The 19,073-nt window shown below is 36.2% G+C and overlaps 1 protein-coding gene across 1 annotated transcript; it reads left to right on the top strand.

The window, feature by feature from the left end:
* The first annotated feature begins 8,468 nt into the window (after window positions 1–8,468).
* On the top strand, window positions 8,469–18,676 carry LOC6651045 (octopamine receptor beta-1R). The gene is made up of 7 exons (XM_002074021.4): window positions 8,469–9,161; window positions 13,473–13,670; window positions 13,739–13,910; window positions 15,318–15,454; window positions 15,519–15,701; window positions 15,820–15,973; window positions 18,012–18,676. The coding sequence occupies exons 1-7, from the start codon at window positions 8,668–8,670 to the stop codon at window positions 18,291–18,293; spliced, it is 1,620 nt and encodes a 539-aa protein (XP_002074057.2). The 5' UTR covers window positions 8,469–8,667; the 3' UTR covers window positions 18,294–18,676.
* The last annotated feature ends 397 nt before the right edge of the window (window positions 18,677–19,073 follow it).

Genomic DNA, 19,073 nt, shown 5'->3' with positions numbered 1-19,073 from the left:
AATATACCTCTCTTGTTTGCTATTGCCACAGGGTATAAAAGACAGTTTTGCAATTTTGCGCTTCGTTTGTCAATGTCGTCTCAGGAACTTCTACGTTTATTTCTCGACATTGCCGCCTTCATGGGGCCAAACAATTAATTAACGCTAATGAAGCTGGGCACGAGCATGTGGGCGTGGCAAGGCAAGGCGAGGCATTTCGAGCCAAAGTTGTCGCCCAAAGTTTTGTATTTGTGTTGCACCCACTTCCTACTTTTACGCCTTCTTGGTTCTCCAAATGCAATCAGTGGCAACTACGTCCCGCTCTCAATATTATCAGACTGAATCTAATCGCTCAAGGTCTTGGTCCATGTGGTATGTAGCTGCAGGTAGCACTGGCTGCTCAATTTGCTGTCAGGAGTCTATGAAAGAAGGGGAAGAAAAAAATATAATGAACAAACAAACAGAAAAAATGAAAGAAAAAAGAAACCAGGCACTCTTGTGCCAAGAGTAGCATCCTTCTCTTCATTCACTACTCTCTCCACCACCTGCCTGCCTGCCCTGTTAGAAACAATCAGTACACAAAAAGTAACAACAATTGAGAAAAATACTTTCCTGTAATTTGTTGGTTTTGTTGTTGTTGTTATCATTGTTGCTGTTGGTTTTCTACGTTATGCCATGCCATGGCCAGAGAGTCCCATGTACCAGCTACAACTACAACAGCAGCAACAGCAGCAGCAGCAGTTTGGTTGCCTTTTGTTTCCCATGCCCGTGGTCTGCATTTGTATGAGTGAGTGTGCATGTCTTTGTGTCCTTGATAAGGATGCTTCTTTTCTATTGTTAGCTTGGCATTTAGAAAAAAAAAAAATACTTACCATCTCGCTCTCCCTTTCTCTCTTTTTTCTCTCTTAGCCCTTCATTCTTTTTCCCTATGTCTATCCCTCTTTCAACCATCTTCTTTTACTATGTTTTAAAAGCCAGCGGCTTTTTCAAGTGTGGTACTGCCTACTGCCTATATATGTGTGTGTGTGTGTGTAGGTATGCTACATGCCTGCACGTGCTCTAAGCCCGCCCTGCCCTGCCGCTCCCTTCTAGGCTCTTACTCATTGCACTCGGAAATAATTTGAAATGCAAAATCATGCGGAAGGCAGGCGCAGTGCGGCAGACACATAAGAAAGGCCACCTGCTCACTGACAGCTGTTTTACTCCTGCTTGTTGTAGTTGTTTTTGGGTCGTCCTAAACATACACATACACACCTCGCTCACACACTTACACACACACACGCCCACGTGGGGGCTGGGCAGTCGTGCGTATCTTTCAGCAATTTCATACATACCCAATACCCCGAGATAAGCCCCAATGGGTATTACACATTTAGTTCAACTTATATTAATTTCCTCTTTTTTGGCTAATCTATTATATATTTTTTTCTCATCAGAAAATGAATAATTTAAGTAGTCTTTGTCTGTTTTTTGAATTCAAAATCTTATTGTTGAAAATGACAATGAAAGGTATCAACTGGGCGATCTACATCTATCGAAAGACTTCTGTCAATGACTGTCTAATGTGTCAACACAATATTATAAATATTCTGGCATGTCCCCTCTAGACATGGCACCCTGTTTGCCAATTAAAGCATAACAGACACGTTTCGGTCGTTATTTTTGCGCCATTATCAACATTCAGCATCAACACTGAAACTATGCCTTTTGTTTGCATATTCTGTAAGTAATTTCCTAATGCTGCAAAAATTTATTTTAATAAATCCTTGACGGAGGCGTGCATATATTTTAGTCTGTATGTATGTATGTATATATTTTTTGTTCGGTTTTTCCTCTTCTGTGGCCACAACTCTCAAGTGGCAGACGCCAACATTACTCTGACACCATGGGTGTAAACAAATTTTACACTTTTACTTTAGCTGGCTGAAACATTAACATAATGAATTATATAAACAAGAAGGAGCCACAAGCAGCAGGATAATATGTGTATATACACTTTACACATACATACATATACCGACATACTCAGCATAAAAAGTGCAAATATCACAGAATATTCCATGGCTGAGAATGAGTATGAAACGAAAAAGAGGCCACAATGCAAAAGGGATGTGTGTCGGTACCTATCTATATACATATAGCCGCTGTTTATATACATGCATTCATATGTGTGGGCAACTATATCCTTTTTGTGCGGTTACCTGGCCAAAAGGCAGTATCTGAAATTAATTAAAAATTTTATGGCTGCAAGTTGGCCATGACCAAGTCTTGATATCTGGCATTAAATTGGCAGTAAACAATTAGCAGGACTAAGTTAACCAAATATATGACATAAATGCATTGCCAGCCTAAATTGCATTTGACAATCAATTTAGATTTTTTTTTAACCTAGAATCCACTCCAATGGATTTTTATTTATAGAGTTTTGCCTTTCAATGAATTCAATAAAAGCAGTCAAGGATTAATCGATGGAAAAATGAAGGCAGAGCTAGTTGAGAACTATTAACTAAATCCTCAATCAGGATACTTAGAAGTTAAAGTTAAAGAGACTCTAACAGAATAAATGGCAGGCATTATTGTGAGTAAATGGAGAGATTATTGCTTTTTAAAGATTCTATTAAATATTTGTATACAATAATAGTTCGATCCGTATTTGAATATTATAAATAAGAAGCTTAAATTTAATTGAAACTACAAAGTTTGATAATTGACATACTTTGCAAATTGCTGGCCATGTTTATTTATATGTTTGTGACTACAATGAAACCACAAAATTGGTAATTGCATGTGATTAAAAAATTAAATTATTAATCAAAGACTATACCAAATAAAAAGTTATTTTTGTTATGCGATTATCGAATTTAATGAACATTGTTTCATTACCGAATATGACTGAAATGTTAGACAATAATTAAATGCATCAGCTACATTTTTGCATTGTTTATTGTTTGTATTGAAAATTATGTATGCATGACATATTTATTTATATTGGCCAATATTAGAAATTTTTATTCAAATTATGCAATTTATCTTATCTCAGTCAGCAATTGAGGTTGAGGTTGGGCTTTCTGTCCAAATTTGAACCAGAAAAAAAGAAGCAAATATCCTTTCAAAATTGAGGTAACGACTTTGATATATCCTATAATTTATATCTTCCACACACTAGTGTTACATTAGAAGAAACGGATATAACGACTTGTCTTTCAAAAGGCATTTAAGAAGACATATAGATAATCATCGGTAATACTGATTTACCCATTGTGCCTACAGATATAGGGTAGCAAAATGCCAGCTAAAAATGGTAATCTATTTTGAGGGAGTATGTAAGCAGAATTTACAAAGGAATACAGCGAATGCTGCTGAAAAATTTTTTATATATGTATAACGTAAGGCCAGAAACAATGCAAATTCTTCTAATGCTGCAATTTAAAATGTAAATGCGACCGAGGCCAAGACGAAGACACACACACACATATATAAATAAATCCAATATGTATGTATATTTGTACATATGTATGAATGCCTCTATATGTATGTATGTAGTTGTTACTGGTCATAATCAAGAAAAGTGTATGAGGGTGGAAAACTGGGTAGATGAATAATTGAACTTACACTTCCGCCGTTGGCAGCTGATTGCCTGATGGCTATGGCTTCGGCTTTGGCCTCCAACTCTCCCGCTGGCAAGGTCATGGCCTGACTTTCATGTAGATTCGTTACATTTTCCTTTTCCTTTTTCGTTACTCATTTTTTATACACTTGTAAAGTGGGTATATTAATATTGGTTAAAATTTAGTCGATTAATGAGCTTGAAAAATAATAAATAAAGATTCAGATCTAAAGCAATCTAAATAATAATCATCTTTGTATCCAAACATAGAATGACACTGTTGGTTTTTGAAAGTCACTTAGCCTTTTTTGTTATTGAACTTAATAGATCTGTGGCAAATACCTGAAACGAAAAAACCAAATATGAATGTTCTTAAAATTATTTACTTACTTAACACTATATCCGCGATCAGTTTCTAAATTTTGCGCCGGAGAAATGCCTCAATAACTGGTGCACCTTCTGTTAAAGAAAGTTCATGAATCGCTCTATTTTTCTCTACCAAACATGGAAAGACATTGCAGAATTCGCTCTTTCACACTCTCTTCTTTTTCGCGGCTTTTGCACATTGCCTATATCTCATTAGCTCAGCATCAGCAAACGTATCCAGGGGGGCTTCTACTTACAAAATGCTCCCTCAATAATTTCTAAATTTCCTAAGACTTAAATATTACTTTTTTGACACCTAAAAATATTTTCCGTACATTACATGAAATGGAACAATTTACAATGGTAGAGTGAAAGGAAGAACATGCAAAATCTTTATAATTTCTATAAGAAAATCAAATAAATAGATCTATTGCTCATAAAATGGATTTATTCAATAATAGCCAATAAATCCTATAATAACTTCGCAATCAAAGCCTTAATATATAGTATAGGTACATTTTGGGAAAAGCTGTGTAAGAGTTCTCTCCTCTTTCTACTTTTGATTGAACAATTTATAACTATAAATGTGTTCGTTTGAATTAGAACCAGTTACATCTAACATAAAAGGCTTTGAACAATTTCTTGCTAAAAAGTCAGCATTACTTTGGCTTTAGTTTATACGCCTTTCTTCGAGGCAAATTTGAGTTTTTACATAAAAGGTTTTTTATTTTGACTTGTTTAAGTACGAAGAAAGTAACACAAAAACTTGCAAGGGTATACAATGTTTGGCTCAACCGAAGTTAGCCCGGCCCATTGAATTTTTTTCTTCATTCTGTTTGGTTTTCTTTACCTTTTGTATATTTGATTTAGTAAACGGTCGACATAAACGAAGTTAACATTGCTTTTTCTTCTCTTATATCGTTTTGTTAGGTTAGTGCTGTCAGTTTAGCTGTTTTAATGCTAAGAACTAGCTTTGCCAAAATTATGATATATACTTTAAAGATTTTAATATATTTTTTGATATTATCTACCAAAGCTGAATCCATAAGCTTGTGTCATTCTTTTACCCTATGGCTTTACTTGTGGTCTATGCTATTTTAACCATCGTAAAATGTGACAGCACTGAGGCCGATTGTTATTTTCCCTTGGTTGGCCATTGCGTTTGACCGCAGTCAATTTATCTTTGCATATTTTTAGGGGCTTTTGCTTTCGTTTTGTCTTCGATTTGTTATCCAGTGACAACAATTTGCGCTTGATTTCATTTATCCTCTCTTTTATGTCGTCTTCTTTGTTCTGTTCGTTTTAGCACTCAATTAAATCGGCCATATTTATATATATATATACAACATCGAAACTTGAGTCCTAACGGTCATGTCTTATTTATAATTCCACCAGTGATAAATGACTTAGTGTTTTGTGTCTCTTTTTGGGGAAAGAGGAGGAATTATATTGTGGCTTCTACATTGGGTCACTCAATTAAAAAGCAATGCGTGTGCTTAAGTGTTCGTTTTGTTTTCCTTTTGCGTTTTCCTTTTTCCATTTTTTTTTTGTGTGAACAACCCGAAACTCCTCTCGATTAGCGGGCAACAAGGCAAAAAGAGGAAAAAAAAAAATCTTTATTCCTTGCATAAATTAAAAATTAATTAAAAGCTGAACAAAGTGTTCAAGTAGATCTTCTGCTTTGCACCCAACAAAGTAATTAAAGCTGACCATCAATCTATGTAAGTTTATATGTACATATATAAAAGCCAGAATGACTGACCTTTGTGATGAAAAACCTTAGCCGTAACCCAAGAATAAAAAAAACATGATTCGCTGACTTGAAAAGGAATTTGCTTCGAGTGAACCTGTTTCTTGTTGTTGTTGTTGTTGTTGCATATTTGCTGTTGCTGTTGCTGTGGTTATTATTATTGTGTAGGCCAAAGTAAAGATCAACATCAGCGTTGTGGCCTCTTTACCCAATGCGCTCAGCTGTAAATAAACACGGCCAAAATTCAAATACGTAAAGAATAAAGAAAGAATAAGTTAGGAGTAAGTTAGGAGCAGCTTGAAATACCAGCCAGCCAAGCAGACAACCAGACCACCAGACAACCAGCCAACCGACCATTCATCCATTACACCTCAAGAATACATCTGGGATACAAGACCATCAGACAGAGAGACACACACACATACACGCACACTCTAAAGAGAAAAAATTGAATCACAAACCAAGTCAGAATCTGAATGAAGCGTGCCATGTTTTCCCCACTGACCCAATGACCCAAGTTACCCAAATGCTTACAGTGGCTAACTTGGGAAAATGGAGAATTGACCAAATAATTTGATATTTAAAATGAGTTTATTGAAAAATTCAATTTAGACCAAGGTAAAAGGTTAGAAAATTAGCAATTATTATTTGATAAACCTTTTCAATGGACTAGATCCTGTTAAGTTTTCGATATTGAAGAAAAGCTAATTAAATTCAACGGAAAAAAAAAACTAATATCCCTAACAGAATAATAGAGTAATATATGTATGATATATATATTATACATTTTCTGCTTTCATCCACTGTATTTAGCTTTGGCTGACTTTGTAGAACTAAGAAAATCCCAAAGGCAAATACGCTCAACTAAATCCCAGATACTTTAGCAAATAATAGGCAACGAAGGCAACTGCAGAAGATTCTGGGGCAGATTGATTGGAAGAGGTGGGGAATTGATATTGAGAATAAAGAATGGCCACACCTGATGATGCGCATTGTACGCGGGCGACAGGTATCGAATTTCTGACAAAAGATGACTCTCAAAGTGGAACCGCCGGGCACTTGCGGGATGGCTGCCGCCTCGATGTTATTGTTATGGAAGGTTGTCAATGCGTTTGACAAAAGCACTTGCCAGACGAATGAAAGGTGAAGAGATGGAGAAGAGCAGAGTGAATGTATGACTTATTTCTTCCTTTTCTTTTTATTGATTTAAAGTTCACTTCAACCGCACGCGGTTTTCCTGAGTGAGTGACTGAGTGAGTGTGGATGGCGGCAAGTTGTTGTGAGTCAATGTTTGTGTGTGTGTGTATGTGACATATTCAGAAAAACCACACGAAACTCATTTCCCTAAAGGTGCCACAAAACACATTTCTGGCAGCTCTTAGCCAGGTTCGGCATTTTCTGTTTGTATTTGGGAGTTTACTTAGTTTTTGGGCCCGAATGGGAATTATACATACATACATATACATATATATATATATGTTTTTTGGGGTAATGTTTGTTCAGTCAGCTACTGACACACACCCGCACACAAATACACACATCAACATAAATGGAGAAAATTGCCCTTTGGCTATATCACGTGGTATATTGGCCCTAGACCTGCCTGCATCATTGAATGGCAAGTATTTGCCTAAAACTCTGATGGCTCTAATAGCGGCGAGAGTCGAGTATGGAATTTGTAAACTGGCATCGATTACAAGGCAAAAGCAAATTGCCAAATAAATGTACATAATTTGAAAATTGACATTTGCTAATGATAAGCTTGCTGCTGTTGATGATAAAATATTACCCAAGCTATCCCATGCCAGTGGAAGAGCTTGGGTAAGGGATTCTGGAGGGATAGCAACAGCAGCAAGCAGCTGCCGTCATCAGGAAGGAAGCAAATTTTTGGCGCAAAAGGAAATTTCCCTCTCACAGCACAGAACGGCACAGACACATTGACGCTGTTTATGGTAAATTAAACCAATTGAGTGGGATTACGTAGCTGCTGCTGCCAGCCAGCTCCCGACCATCCTCTGCCATCGCTACATTGGCTAAATGAAAGCATTGGCTCTGGCTAAGCACTTGGAAGTGTTCTGCTGTGTGGATTTCAATTTCATTGTCTGTACGGTCTTTGTATTCACAGAGCCTGCGGCTAAGCAATTTATATACGTACATACATATATATATATATATATATGTATATATATATAATAGAAGAATGTGTATAGTAGATATACAATACTCTAAATACCATCAAAGACTCAAGGTGTTTATGGGCTTAGCTTCAGCCTCTGAGATTTGCATGTTCTACAAATTGTTCTTAGACACTGCCCGAAGGACCATAAAACGCACACACACACACACACATCCATACGCACACACTGATACAAATGCACACGAATCCGTCAGGCCATTGTGCGGTTCATTAAATTGCCATAACAAATGTTTCATTGATGCAAATGTGAGTGGAAATCAAATCATTGAAATCGCAATGCGACAATCAAATTCAAAGACTGAAAGCCAAAAACCATTTTTAGAGTTGGCCAACGCATTTGTACACTAAGAGAAATTACACACTATGTCACAAACTTTGGAGTATTCAAGAAAATCGAAAATATAATCTCATTTTAATTATTAGTTTGTTGCTTAAAGAATTGTAATCTTTATCAATTTTTTGGTATTCTGGTACTTTTTGTTGTGCTCTTTAAAATTAATTTGAACTTTCAGTGTATACAAATAATAAAGCCAAAAATAACTCGTTATTATTTTCAATTGCAGGACTTGGCAACGATAATAATAGTCATCAATAATATCAGCAATAGCCAGAAAGGTCAACCAACATGTCATCCATCCTGAACAACCATAGCCATATAATGAAAGAATTATTAACCATATAGTCATTCGAATAATTACATTGGATTCTGGAACACTCAAACCGTCATCAGCATTGAGCGACTTGTTTATTTTTATTGTCGTGATTATTATGACACTTTTACGAAAACTAGCCATATCAGCAACAACAACAACACCAACAACAACGACAGCAGCAGCAGCAGCCACAGCAACAACAAGAAACAAAGCATCGGAGGTGGTGTCATTAGGTTTATACGCATCTCAGTCGCAACCATTACACATGCCGCTGCTGGAGGCATCAACGGCCACACATGCAAGATATTTGAATTTCATTGCCGAAGGCCTTATTGACGATGGAGCTGGCGGTCCTGGCAGCGGCAGTGGCATCAGCGGCAGCGCTGTTGGAGGCAGCAGCAGCGGCAGCTCTGCTGTACCCATTGAAGACGTTGTAGCTGGAACTGGCCAGGATATGAATGTGAGTGCTGCCACCGCCGATGATGATGATGGCAACACACACTTGACATTTGTCATCGTCAAGTGCTTCATTATTGGTTTCATAATACTGGCTGCCATTCTGGGCAACATGCTGGTGATTGTGTCCGTTATGCGGCACCGGAAATTGCGGTGAGTCTGCGGTGGGTCATTCTTTGAGTTGGTGACAAAAACAAACACAATGGCCCATTGGGCCAAGGGCCGTTTGTCTCTCAGTTGTCTCGTTTATTTATCGTTCTGTTGAAGTTTGTCCATTTCTATTCTGTTTTGTTTTCTGTTTGTCCTCAAACATTGTATAAAGGGTTTATTCACTCAGTCAAGTGTCTTGTCATCAGTTAAGTGCTTGAAAACTTAATTTTTATCTTCATATGTTGTGCAGAATTGCAATAAAAGATATGTAGATAGAACTAATAAAAGTACAGGCTTAGAAATACATCAAAAATAACTATAAATTGGAGAATTAGGGGAGAGTGGGGCTAATCGGCGCATGGGGCAATCCGGCGCAGTCAAATTATCTTGAAATATAATAGCACGATCCAAAAAGTGAAAAGTGTCCTAAGATCGCATTTTGGTAGGCTATATTTGGATCATAAACTTAGACGTATCCAATTCGTAGTATTCGAAATTTTTGGGATTATGTAATTTTTAACCTCAAAAATCAATTTTTTTTCGTTTTTTTCGTTTTTTTTTGGTTTTAAAAGCATTGAATAAATTTGTAATTTTGACAGATGTTAACTAAAACAGGTTCCGACATGTATTAACTTATGGTGTGCACTCGTTTTTTTTTTTTTAATCACACGTTTTTAAAATATTTAGTTTAAAATGTTAAAACTAAGGGTGGGGCAAAGTGGCGCACTAATTGAAATTTAAATATGGCGTTTTAAAATCATAACTATATTAGAATAAAAGTCCGATATATAAACTAGTTATTGATAAAAACAGTACATTTGCCAGAATCAGACGGATCAGAATACTATATCATATAGCTAATGGTAGCTAATGGACAAACGATGAAATGAACAATCATAAAGTCTAAGCCAATCAACATTTTTGGTGAAAAAACAAAAAGTTTTTTTTATAAAACAAGTTTTTTAATATTAAGCTATATTTAGTTTTTTTTTTTAAATCGCTTTTTTTATATAAAAAACTTGTAAAACGACGATGCGCCACATTGCCCCGCTTTTTTTGACAACGCCAATTTGGGGTATGTTCGAAAAAACCGCTATAGCTTTGTAACGGTAAATTATATCGAAACGTATCTTTGATCCATAGTTCGACAATGAATAAACTTTTCTTTTAAGTGCTCATATGTGAGGATACGAGCTCCCGATCAGGATATATGAAGGGTTAAAAAAAATGCGCCGATTAGCCCCAAAACATAATGAATTATATTTAGCTATTAATATATTTATTAATTTGTTGATGAGCTTAAGATATTTAACGGCTAATTTAGCATTTTAATTGTTTGTTTTAAACACCTTCGGCTCTGCCGCCAAATACATAAAAATCTTAAATGTTTAATGAGAATGTTTAATGGCCAATGAAATGAATTAGTAATCAAATTTAATTATCCGGCATATAAACGTTTGGCAAATATCAAAAGCGGGCATAAGAAAATCCAGTCTTCTTTAGTAGGGATTAAAGTCGTTAAGGACTTTTCTTTACCCAAGAAATCAGAAAAAGAGTAACCAAGTTACAGTATGTGAGCGTTAAGCTCCATTTGAAAATGCTACGCTTAAAGGCTTGTTCCACCCACTTGTCGAAGAAGACTTTTCCAGTCTAGTTAAAGTTGAAGTCTTTAATCCATTTTTATTTTATTCACACATAGTTGAAAGTTTGCTGTATATATTGTGGTTAACATGTCGTATAAGTAATATTGCATAGTTTTATGCGAAAAGTTTGTGGCTTATTGTTAGCATTTTTGTTTTTTGAAGAGAGAGAGAGAGATACATACAATGCTAGGGTGAATATTTGTCGGCATTTTCTTCTGTTAACATTGAATTTCTTGCCCTCAAACCAAGGCGGCATTGTCAACAATGTGCGCTGATGTTTTTAACTGTCAAGGACATGGCTTGGCTTTTTCTTGGTTTTTTTTCGTTAGGTATTTTGTTTTGTTTCTGTTGCCTTCTTTTTTATTCATTGTCTAGCAATTTCTAACAGTTGGCCACAGGCCACGGTCGCGTTAATCTAGGTTGTTTTTGTGACCATTAATTTGTCATCATTTATCATATTTTCAGTCATTTTTGCGTGTCAAGCAAAAACTCTTCTCGTCCGCTTGCCCATCCATAAATATATATTTTATGTATTATATATATTTTTTTACATAGGTACATATATACATATATATATATATAGCTTATAGATGGGAGGCGTGGCTAAGCATGCTGGCAGTGACAATGTTAAATGTTAGATACGTGCGTAATTACATTAGAAATGTTAATAAGAAGCAAGCATAAAAATATTGTTGCCTACTTAAGAGGGCAACGCGTTGGCATTTACTTTATGTGTGTGGGCCCATATAATTTGTCAAATTTATGAATTGAGCGGCGTCGGTGGCGGCGGCACCCGTGTGTTATGCTAGGTAGGCCCAACCATCATCATTTTGTACGTGTTTTTAGCCGCAAAATTCATAAGCTCATGAACATTTGCTGGTGGCATAAAACACAAAATAAATACAAAACACAAAAACCGTCTGATGAAGGAAAAGATGTAACCCCGGGACATTCAATGTCAAGGTAGGGACTATTAAGGTAGACCCAAGAAATGGTTGCCGCCTTGACAAAGAGAAAGAACACCTGACATTTGTATTAGTATAAGTGTCTGTATCTTTGTGTGCGTTTGGGCTCATTTAGCCCCGCCAGGGCCAGGCAATTTGGTATCTGACCCTGACTACGTCTATTTTATGTTGCCATTTTTATCTCAACTGTGTTGTGCTCATTGTCATGTGCGTTTTCCGCATCATTTTCACCTTTTCTGCCTCGCTACGCAGCTTAAATCATCATCATGGTAAATTAAGCTTAATTACAAGCAACATGCATAACCACTTTGAAAACCCATGTACCTACACATACATATGTATGTATGTATGTATATACCTATCTAACTTCTCTTCCCACTTTGGTAATAGAAATACCTATCCCCTTAAAACTATAATTATAATTGATTGAAAAATCAATCAATTTTACAGTCTCTGCAATTGAATTAAATATTGTAGTAGTAACCAAAAAAAAAAAAACACACACACAAAAAAACACGCAATATCAAATTAAACTTTTAATAGGATGGCAACTTTCATAAGTTCTTGCCAAGTAGAAAAGTTGCCAATTCATAATTGTAATCAAACTTGACACCAATCAAGCTAACCATCCATTCGTCCCTCCATCAACAACAACCTTCCGATTTTGTCTCCACTTTAATCGGCTTTCGAGCAACGCCTCAATAGCCTTCACTTTTTTTTCTCTTACTTTTACTTGTTTTTGCTTTCTTGATGTGGGTACTATTGAGGGCTGTTGGGTGGGTGGGTGTGGGTATGGGTGTGGGTGTCTGTATGTGGCTTATTCAGCCTGTAGTTAAAGCTTACCGCCAGCTGTCGTCTGCGGTTGGATACGTTTTTGTGGTCGTAATTAGGTTTGCGGGCGGCAGTTGAATGTCCTGGCGCAAATGTTAAATATGAATGGAAAGCTTGCATGCCATCATTCTGCTCAACAATTAAATGGTAAAACGTATAAAAAATAATAGAAAATGGCAATACAATGAAGTTTAATGACAAATGGAACGACAAGAAAACCCTCACTGAAATGAAACGCGTTAAAAATTGTTAATTTTTCTGTTTAAGATTGAAAGTGTAAGGTTTCAGTAAACCTCCATGATACGTGGCATACTTTGATGTGTTTCATCTTAGATTTTGAATTTAATTTTATATTGTGATAATGCAAACCTTTTCACATTTCCCTCAGTATATATTACACTCCTTCTTTGGTGGTTGCCTTGTGTTGTCATGGCATTTTTCCATTGTGTTGCGGATTCACCGCATGCAGATAATTGACTTAACATTGCGTTGGCTGCGGTGGTGTTAAACTAATTATTAATTAAGCCATTAAAACAATGAAATCCACTCAGACAACCGCAGCGATAAACGGCGGTCACATGCATGCCATGAAAAGTTTCATTTGCCTTTTGCAAAAACCACACGGAAACCGACAGATGATAAGTGATTTGGGATGAGATTTGGGGCTTCAAAATGCTTAATACTTGAAATTGGATTTAAAACTTTTATGGTCTAACTGAATGACTGACTGCACTTTTCACATTCACTTTCGTTAAGCTGATGCTGATGCTGACTCTGTCCTTTTTTCTCTCTCTGTCTCTCGTCTTTTTCTCTTTCGTTTTACTTTCATTTTATGTTATATATATACATATATATAAATATATATATGGATGCAGTATCATAACCAACTACTTTGTGGTTTCACTGGCTGTTGCCGACATGCTGGTTGCCCTGTGTGCTATGACTTTTAATGCTTCCGTTATGATATCGGGCAAATGGATGTTTGGCTCCCTGATGTGCGACATGTGGAATAGTTTTGATGTCTACTTCTCTACGGCCAGCATAATGCATCTCTGTTGTATATCGGTGGACAGGTAGAGTACCCTTTACCTATTTACTCATTGGTAAACTATCATTTAATATTCAATTTTTAATTCATTAGATATTATGCCATTGTTCAGCCACTGGACTATCCCCTCATCATGACGCATCGCCGTGTGTTCATTATGCTGCTAATGGTTTGGCTATCACCAGCATTGCTATCATTTCTGCCCATTTGCTCGGGCTGGTATACCACTAACGAGAACTGGAAATATCTCAAGTCACATCCGCATGTAAGTTGAAAATAACTTTGCTAAAGTTAAGCAATTTAGCACAAATCTAAATAGTTTCACTTGAAACTTGACAAAAATTATCTATTCATTTTGTTTACCACAGAAGAAAACGTCTTAAACATTTTAAGAGTATTTATATTTTCAGACTTTTCTTAAATATATTTAAGATTGGCTCAATCCATTTACTTAACTTTATTTGAGTGACTTTTTCGTTCTTTATTTGGCTAGGATCAAAGAACAGAAGCATAAACCCAAAGGACTAAAACATAACTTTGTTAGCTTTTAGTTCAGTTATTATTCTAATGATTCCGTAGAGTTAATTTTTTATAGTTTTCTATAATTCGTTGTTTTCCTTAAATGACCCATAAATTGAACTTTTAAGTTAAATATTATTTCACTTTCAATTCTTTTAGTTTCGTTTAGTATTCATCAGCGATTCATTTCATTCGCTGTTGTGTTCTTAAGTTTGGTGAGTTGCTGTAGTCTCTGCATTATTTATTCAATTTTCTGGCACATCTAACTAATAGAAAATTCTAATTTAGTTCAGACACTCTCGAATGTGTGAGTGTGTGTAGGGTAAATCTACTTTGCATGCATTTTGCATGGTAAACGCCTTAGGATGAGGGGCCTTGGTTCATCTCAACGGAAATTGATTTATGTAAGAGTGTGCCTCTCTCTCCCTCCCCCTTTATCCGTCTCTTTCTCTATGTCTGTGTGTGTTAGACTTTTACGCTTTACAGTCTCACAAGCGATGACAGGCAGCATATTTATTACTCCATTTTATTGGTTTCGTTTTGAAAATATTTGCCAACTGTTGCTTTTTGACTGTCTCCAGCTTGTTTGCGGTTATCATTGCGCAATATTCTACAATATATATGTATAAATATATATATATATATAATATAGACAGTGCGTATATAAGCGAATACCAATTGTAAAAGTGAATATACATAATGCCACTTGCCGCTGTGCAGGCTGTGAATTATTTTCGCTTCGTGGTCTTTGCCAGAATTCGTGACTGGCTGGATGACTGCCAAGCAGGGATGCCAAAAAACAAGAACAAAAAAAAAACAAAACGAAAATAAGAAAAACTCATTGAAAGCCCTTTGCATACATTAGCATTCAAGTTGGGCCTTAATTAGTTTTACTTGTTTATGCTAATAACAAGCAGGCACACAACCGACAATTGACTTTTCGTCCTTCTGGTCTGGAAAAGGTAATCTGATTAAATCACTTTGTTTTCATCTTTGTTAGCATCTTCGTTGCTGTTGTTGTCATCGATTTTGGCCTTCGACAACTAATGCATTGCATAATTGTGTTTTGTTTTTTTTTTTTTGTTGTTGCCATCACTTTGCCTTGCAATAATTGCATTACGCATACGCCACGTAAACTGTTTGTCTCTTACAGATATGTGAATTTAAAGTAAATAAAGCATACGCCATTGTCAGTTCATCAATGAGCTTCTGGATACCAGGAATTGTCATGCTGTCCATGTACTATCGCATTTATCAAGAGGCGGATAGGCAAGAACGTTTGGTCTATAGGTAAGTGCGGAGGATACAATGGCATCAATTAAATTCTAATTATCGTTGCATCCGTTTCAAACAGATCCAAAGTGGCTGCCCTTTTGCTAGAGAAGCATTTGCAGATTAGCCAAATACCAAAGCCGAGGCCAAGCATACAAGTGGAGCAATCGACCATAACCACAATGAGACGGGAACGTAAAGCGGCTCGTACTCTGGGCATTATAATGAGTGCATTTCTCTTGTGCTGGCTGCCATTCTTCTTGTGGTGAGTTGAGTAATTAAACTCTGGCAAATACATCTACTTTTCCATTCGAACTCAATCAATCGACAAGACAAAGAAACTTAAATATTTATGTAACTACTTCGGTTTTTTCTATTTGCAGGTATATAACTTCCTCTCTATGCGATAGCTGCATAACACCGCGTATTGTTGTTGGTATTCTATTTTGGATTGGTTACTTCAACTCGGCATTGAATCCCATTATCTATGCATATTTCAATCGCGATTTCAGGGCTGCCTTTAAAAAGACCCTGAAGGTGAGTGTTTCTAGTTTAAATTAAATTTGGCTTGAAACAATTTACAATTGCAAGTATTTAAAATGTTCTCGATGGTATTCCTATATATTATTTGTAAATTGTTGCTTTAATTGGGCATAAAAATCCAAATCCAATTCTTGCACCTTTTGCCTATAGACTTAGTTAAGAACTGCTGCTGCTGCTCGAGCAATGGAAAGGGATAGCACAGCAACAATAGCAACAACGGCAACGGCAACGGCAACGGCAACAGCACCATTGGCAACTGCTGCAACCACCGGCAGACTAACAACAGCAACAAGAACGAGCCGAAGAGCCACTGCCATAGAGTCTGACTCTCAGGCTGAACATATATTTTGGTAGTTACATATGTAATATATACATATATGTATCTTGTCTGCATTGGCAATCAATAACCAATCTCAGTAGTGATAGCTCCTCCTCTTCAACGGAAGAAAGTCTAGCGCAATGCTTTTGTTCGCCTTGTGGCTGCCAAAAAAAAAAACAAAAAAAAAAAAAACATAAAAACTTGTATTAAAAGAATCTGCACGTTTATTTCATATATTTTTGCTACATTGCCTCTGCTTGCCTAATCTGCGACTCTTGCTCTTTGACCTTTGCTCTGCTCTTGCTAACTCTGTCTAACTCATATAATATCTCTCTCTTTCACTCTCTCTCTCTTTGACTCGATACTGTCTCACATCATTTATTGCTAGTAGTGTAAAATTGGTTTTATTCTTTAATATATATGAAATACTTGCTTACTTTCATCTATTCTTTCTACAAAACGCACAGCTGGCCTTTTCTTTACTGATACATTGCTTCATGCCCAACAAACGTTAAATAGATGCCAAAAAAAAAAAAGTATGCAACAGAAAGCATAAAATGTAATATTCAAATTAAAATGAAGATATCACACACAAATAGAAACCGAAACCCCACATTCATATGTATGAGTATGCACAACCGCGCACAGTTTTTTCCTTTTCTTTTTTTTTTTACACAACCCAACGAAGTCCTTTCTGTCTACAATAAAAACAAACTAGCAACACCAACAACACCAGCACCTGCCATGCGAAAGCATATGTATCTACACACACACACACACACACATACATGGGCGTAGCAAGAAACTAAAAAATTTAAAAACAATTTTACGTATTTAAATAAAATTAAAAGTCTAGAGTAGTGAGGGGTATATCTATTTATCTAGCAAACAAATATAATGAATATATATATATTATTTTTGCAAACAGAATTTCTTTTTGTATAATTATAAATGCCCATTGCTTAAGGTCTGATTAAGGGAATTAAGGGAATTTATTATTCCGACCTTCCATTGAGAGAATTGACAACATGTTATCTATAGAACTTATTTGGCATGGGAGGAAAATTTGGAAAATGGGAGAGTTAATCCACCATAATCCTTCTTGGTTTCTGACTACGCCCAAATGCTTACATATACACCTACATTTTGATGATGAAATGTTATTCCATTTCATTTTTTTTTTTGTTCTTTCATTCTTTGATATAACATAAAAACAGACACCCACACAAACACATACAGATACCCATTCATTTCTATGAATGTGGCCCTTTATTCCGTTTAGCATTTTTTTGTATTCTTTAGACCATTTTTTTCATTTTTGGTTTTTTTTTTTGTGTAAAACCAAATTGTCACAGACATGTGCTTGGGCCGCCTCCTGTTGCCTTCCCACACTTTTACTCCGCTCCGCTTTCTGTTCTACTCTCCTCTGGCCTGTCCTTTAACCTTTCCTGTGTGTGTGTGTGTGTGTGTCTGTCCCTATGTCTCTTTTTCATGGCTCGTGTGTCGTCGCCTGTCCCCAACGTCGTTTAAATATGCTTAACCTTTAAGTAATTTACGTAGTAAGCAAAAAATTTCTTCGTTCTACTCTATCAAATTTAATGTACATACATACACATAATATATATGTATGTACATATGCATGGGAGAGCCTACGCCCTATGCGCCAAATGTGTGATTTTTGTATATAAGTATGTCTATATGAATTTCTTACAGAGCTGCTGTCCCTATGCGTTCATCAATTGTCGCGACATCTTTCGTATGGGCGGCGGTGCCGGCGGCGGCAGAGACCTTGTCGGTGGCATTGGACGAAGAGGAACAAATGGCGCCAGAACTGGCTCTGGTTCGGCCGATATGCCAAACTGTATGATGAACTCCACGGCCTCATCGGAGATACACATGAGTGTGATGCGGGCCCGTCAGACATATGCAGTGACTGTAACGCCCACTATGGATGCCCTGGCTGAACAGCAGTTGCATCCTTTGTATACCAACTAAATTCTACAATGCTCTTCGATTTAGTATCTGTGTTTGTACATGTGTGTGTGTGTGTGAAACCTAAATCCTACTATAAAGTAAATGTAGATATGTGCATGTCTATAACTAAGTGTGTGAGAGTGATTCTGTATACGTGTGTGTGTGTGTGTGTGAATGCGTTTCAATAGACTTAGTTATGTGGGCTTGTTCCGCTTCTCACAAAATCCTGGAAAAGCAAAGCTTCCACATGTTACTCCTTTCACAATTTCCAAGTGAAATTTCAATCAAGAATCTAACTAACAGAAGAAAGAAAGAGCAAAAAAAAAAAAAAAGAACTCGACAATCCCACAGATTAAATAAAGCCTTCAAACAAAAAATACAAAAAGAAAAAAAAATAAAATAAAAAAGAGATAAAGTAAATGGAAAAATATATTCATATACCTTCATTATGTATTGATGAAAATGCTAACCGAAATCAACCAAAAATAATACAAACGGCAGAAGGTCGCGATGTGGTGAGGTAAATATTTACAAATTGAATTTAAAGAGTCAACAATTTCATGCAACATTTGATTGGCATTTAGAGAAATGTTTATAATTATTACATTTACATATACATATATAGTTACTGTATGTTTGATATACGTATATAAACAAATACTTACATACATTAATGTTCATGTGTGTTTGTGTGCGGTTAGAAGAAAACCAAAGAAGTATTTACCTAACTACAATGTATAAGGTAAACTTAATGGGATTCAACTAAAATTTATTGATTATTGGTTAGAGACAATATGATTT

This window comes from Drosophila willistoni, chromosome 3R, assembly GCF_018902025.1.
Source record: "Drosophila willistoni isolate 14030-0811.24 chromosome 3R, UCI_dwil_1.1, whole genome shotgun sequence".
Classification (NCBI taxonomy): domain Eukaryota; kingdom Metazoa; phylum Arthropoda; class Insecta; order Diptera; family Drosophilidae; genus Drosophila; species Drosophila willistoni.
This window is presented reverse-complemented; position numbering and strand designations above follow the sequence as displayed.